Source organism: Pinus tabuliformis, chromosome 1_2, assembly GCF_031772625.1.
Source record: "Pinus tabuliformis cultivar Carrire ecotype Pingquan chromosome 1_2, CPIR1, whole genome shotgun sequence".
Lineage (NCBI taxonomy): Eukaryota > Viridiplantae > Streptophyta > Pinopsida > Pinales > Pinaceae > Pinus > Pinus tabuliformis.
The window spans coordinates 1350694615-1350699376 of NC_142298.1; the positions used below are offsets into that span (position 1 = coordinate 1350694615).

The following is a 4762-nucleotide window of genomic DNA, read 5'->3' on the forward strand; positions in this document are numbered from 1 at the left end:
GGTTTAAAGTTTATTATGAGTTCATGCCTACCTCTTTGTATTAACCATTTAATTTATATAATTACACTATTTATAAATTAAGAATCTCTAAAATAAATATGTAAATAGTTTAATGTTTATTATGGATTGATACCTATCTCTATATTAACCATTTAATTTATACAATTACACTAATTTTTTTTAAGTAAACTATAAAAATTCACAAAAACATTATATATTAAAAATTCATAAAAACATTACATATTTAAATATTAAATATTCTTATCAGTCTATCCATGCTAATATTAACACGGATCACAATTATCTAGGTACAAAGCGGAAACGCAACTGAAAAAGAAATATGTATTTTATACTTTCATTTTTCTATATAAAAGATGGCGTTTTTTTTAAAATAAATAAATAAAATTGTGTATGATTAACTTTTGAGGTTCATAGATTTAGTACCTTTTGATCCTTCTTTTGCAGTTCACTGGTGGTGGTGAATCTGAATCTCATTCCCTCGGCCTTTCTTTGACCGATCTTCAAAATGACCTCATGTACAGTTACATCCCCAATTGCGCCTTTGGTCACAAGTGCTCTACGTTCTAACATGTCGAGGGCGGAATTTCCAAGAATATCGGCTACCGTGTCCCAGTTACATCCTTCAAAAGATGAACAAATATCGAGGAATGGCTCCTGGCACTGCTGGGGAAGCTTGTCGTAAACGAAGAAGTAAGATTCTAATTTTTCGCCAAATTCTTCACCCTCCATTTTTTCTAGTTCTTCAATCACTTGACGAACTTCATGCGTGTCATTTGCACAGCATAGCTCATGTGCTACTAAGGTTAAGAGTAACGGAATTCCACCACATTTCTGTATTATATTGGTCATTCCGTTTGCCAATCGACTTTTTGCGGCGTCGTGCAATTGCTTGTCTAATAAACTCTTTGAGGCTGCAGACGAAATGCCCGTCATACGATACTCTCTGGGAGGAGTCTCCATTGGGCATGCTTTACGCACATTTCTGTCACGTGCAGTAATAAGCAGCCTCACCTTCTTTGCTTTATCCAACTTCAGTGGCAAAAGCTGTCGAAGGTTACCTTTATCCAAAACGTTATCAATGTAGATGAGAGCCGGTACCTCTTCTAACTTTCTGCTCAGCAATCTCTGTCCTTCCTCATGCTTTCTAAATTCTGGGATATTTTTGGTTCCCATCAAATCTTTTAATATGTCTTTTTGCAACTCTACTATCTTGGTAAGATCCATATTCTCGCAGAGTTCAACCATGGAATATCGGCATCCATCCAAGTCAACTCGTGAGAAAACAGCATCTGCAAGGGTAGTCTTGCCCATGCCTCCAAACCCGTACAGAATAACCCCAATAGCCTTTTTGGGACTGCCCCATTCAATTAAACCCATTACTTCTCTAAATGCGTCCTCCATTCCGACTGTAATTTCAACAATTTTATAATGTTATTAATATAAAATTAATGCCTATAAATTTCAAAACTAGATTAATTAATTTCATATTATATTCACCAGCATGTTCAGGATATCCTCTCGACAACCGAGGCTGATTGTTACGCTCGACGGCACTTAAAAGACGAATGCCCATATGGGCATTAATGTTCTGGTATATCGAGGTTATCTGTCGCTCCGTTTTGCGGAGATTTCCTTCGTTTATTGAGGCTGACCACCACCTGCAATCAAGGAATAAAATTTCGTAAAACCGCTGGTCTATGGGTATTACACATGTACTACGTGTGCAAATGAAAGAGACGAAGAAATCTGATCTACTTTATCGACATGTCATTAAAGAACTAAAGGTTGATTACGCACTTGCAAATACCGTTCGACTCGATTTGCTCTACCAGAGTTATGGCTGCTTGGACAACCAATTCTGTTGCGCGGTCGATTAAAGTCTGCACTTCGATTTGGCTGTCTTTAAGTTGCTTAACAAGTTGGGCTAAAAAATATAGTTCCTTCAAAAGACGCAGGCACTCTTCATTATTTTCAGAAATTTGTTCAACCGTCTCCAACACGTATGCAACAGCAAGAAGACCAGCAGTAGCAACGTTTGCCTTCCCTATGTTCTTTATTAAACTTGGAACAGGTCCAGATTGAAAACATTTTTTCTGAACACCATAAAAATTGATAAGAACTTAGGTTTTGTAAAATAATTCTCAAACTTTGCAGCTTATGAAACTTTTAATGAAAATTATTAATTACTGACCAAGTCAGAAGCCCACTCTATTAGTTTTGACAGAATTTCTGATAATTTCTTCAGGCCTCCTGAATTATTAAGCCAAGTAAAGCAGGAGCGATAAGTCTGTTCTGGTTCTTGACATAACGATTTTCCCTATAAAAGCAAACCAAAATGAGATATATTTATTGGGTTGGGCAGACATCACGACGATAAATAAGAATGCCTTCCAATAATATAATTTAGATTTATATTAAGATGGATGTCAAAACTTATACTATTGACCGATAACCTTAGTTATCCGATCGAAACGAGATAGGATCTCAATAAAACCATCCAAATCTCCTGCCTCCGAACGTTGCTTTATGTAGGCGATAATCTTATCCTCAGTTTCTGCACGATCACCACCAACATTATTAGAATCGCTCATTATTGATATTCTACAGAAAGACATAAATTTAAAGTAATAATTTGAAGAAGAGGTATCATCTTCTTCAAATGACCATGATGAAAAGCACGGAAAGTGTATGCAACAGGTTTTTATTGGGTATTCTATTATTAAATGCCGTAAACAAGTCCCCACATTTTGATGCAGAAACTGGGTGATTTTCTGAAGGCAAACCCCCGCGCTCTGATGTAGATGGCCGTTGAGAAACCAGGTGATCTTCACAGGCCAAGTCTCCACCCTCTGACGTAGTTGGCCGTTGAGAAACTGGGAGGTCTTCAGAGGGCAAGTCCCCACACTCTGATGTAGATGGCTGTCGGGAAACCGGCTGGTCTTCAGAGGCTGAGTCTCCACCCTCTGATGTAGATGGCCGTTGAGAAACTGGGAGGTCTTCAGAAGGCAAGTCCCCACCCGCTGATGTAGATGGTCGTTGAGAAACTGGTTGATTTTCAGAAGGCAACTCTTCACACAGTGGAGAATCATCTGGTGGCGAAAAACACGGGAAGAGGATACAAAAGATTTTATCCGCCATGGCTCTTCTGGCCTCTTTCCTATCTATTCTAATATTATCTTCAGAAGACATCACGCCACCCTATATGGAGCTGGGCGAGGAGAAACTGGTTGATTTTCAGACGGTAAGTCCCCACCTGTTCATGGATCTGGCCAGAGAGAAACTGGCTGATCTTCAAAAGCAATTTACCCACCCTCTGTGGCAATAACCTAGAAAAAATGGGTGATTTTTAGAAGACAAGTCACCACCCTCTGATAGACCTAGCGGGAGAGAAACTGAGTGTTCTTCAGAAGGCAACTAAGCCACCCTCTGATGAGCTGGCCGAGCAGAAACTGAGTAATTTTGGGAACGCGATCCCCCACACTATGATTGAACTTGTGGGAGGGAAACTGGCTGATCTTCAGAGGGCAACTCCCCACTCTATGTGGAGCTGGCGGCGAAGAAACTGGTGGGAGGTAAACTGGGTGGCTGTGCTGAGAGCAACTCGCCACTCCATGTGGAATTGGCGGGCAAGAAACTAGGGGATCCCTGTTGATCAAAACACTGTAATCGGATGAGAAATGAATGATTCTAAATTATTTATGGATGATTTGTTTTGAAGACATTAAGTTTCAGTCGCCCTCGTAATGACAGATGATAGGTGAAATATCGACTTCTATAGGTGAAATGTCCGGCCCACACATCCCAAAACTTTTTACATAATGTACTTAAAAGTCGCAAACAACAATGATCGTAATTTCCAATTTGACGTTTTTATTTTCAATTTTAACCGTATTTAACTGAGAGGAAATTTCTGAAAGGTAAAAAGTGACGTGTAAAATTTTGTCGGTGAGGATCTAAATTGACTACCATAAATTTTAATAAGCAATTTAAATTCTAGATTTAGATAAAGATTAATTTAGACAATTTGTTGCCTCACTTATTTCTTGTCATTAAAAATGTATTTATTTCTTGTCACAATTTTTAGTAAGTCCCGGAAATAATATTTCTAGAAACACAAAAAAAAATACAAACAAATTAAATAGCAGCATTCTTTAGTTAAATACCATTATAATACATTTCATTAAAAATATATATATATTGTATAAAGTTTTTAAAAAATTCTAGGTTATAGTTAAATTAGTATGATTAAAAGATTTTTTTAAATATAATTAAATAAAATCTTACAGCACACTCATAAATCTATATAAAAGTAAATCTATATAAAAGTAAAAACAAGCAGGAAGGACAAATGATCATCATCAAATTTCTACTCGATAGATAACATATATATATGAAATTTCAACCCTGATCCTAATTGACGATGCTATCCAACCCGTAATTAAATGCTCACTCGCTAGATCGTTATTGATAGCGATTGACTAGCAGACTCAACGATTTAAAAAATTAAATGCTCACCGGCTAGATCGTTATTGATAGCCATTCACTAACAGACTCACCACCGTTGAAAAAAAGAACTTATAATTATTGGTGTTATTTAATTATTCTAAGTTTTAAAATTATATTGGTGTTATCTAATTACTTTTATGTCTTAAAGTTATTAGTTTTTAAATGGGTATTATTTAATTATTTTAAATAATTTTTAAATTGGTATTATTTAATTATTTTATATTTTAAAATTATA

At 36.4% G+C, this 4762-nt stretch overlaps 1 protein-coding gene across 1 annotated transcript; it reads right to left on the reverse strand.

Annotated features, from left to right (window-relative positions):
• Nucleotides 1-429: 429 nt before the first annotated feature.
• LOC149211237 (uncharacterized) lies at nt 430-3159 on the reverse strand. The gene is made up of 6 exons (XM_089399225.1): nt 2756-3159; nt 2475-2622; nt 2213-2338; nt 1819-2114; nt 1519-1679; nt 430-1427 (listed from the first exon to the last, which is right to left on the reverse strand). The coding sequence occupies exons 1-6, from the start codon at nt 3157-3159 to the stop codon at nt 430-432; spliced, it is 2133 nt and encodes a 710-aa protein (XP_089255351.1).
• Between the last annotated feature and the right edge of the window lie 1603 nt (nt 3160-4762).

Coding starts and splice junctions, on each gene's coding strand:
- LOC149211237 (XM_089399225.1), bottom strand. CDS start 3,159: ATGGCGGATAAAATCTTTTGTATCCTCTTCCCGTGTTTTTCGCCACCA. Junction 2,339..2,474: donor GTTTCGATCGGATAACTAAG/GTTATCGGTCAA, acceptor TTGCTTTTATAG/GGAAAATCGTTATGTCAAGA. Junction 1,680..1,818: donor GAGTCGAACGGTATTTGCAA/GTGCGTAATCAA, acceptor CCTTGATTGCAG/GTGGTGGTCAGCCTCAATAA.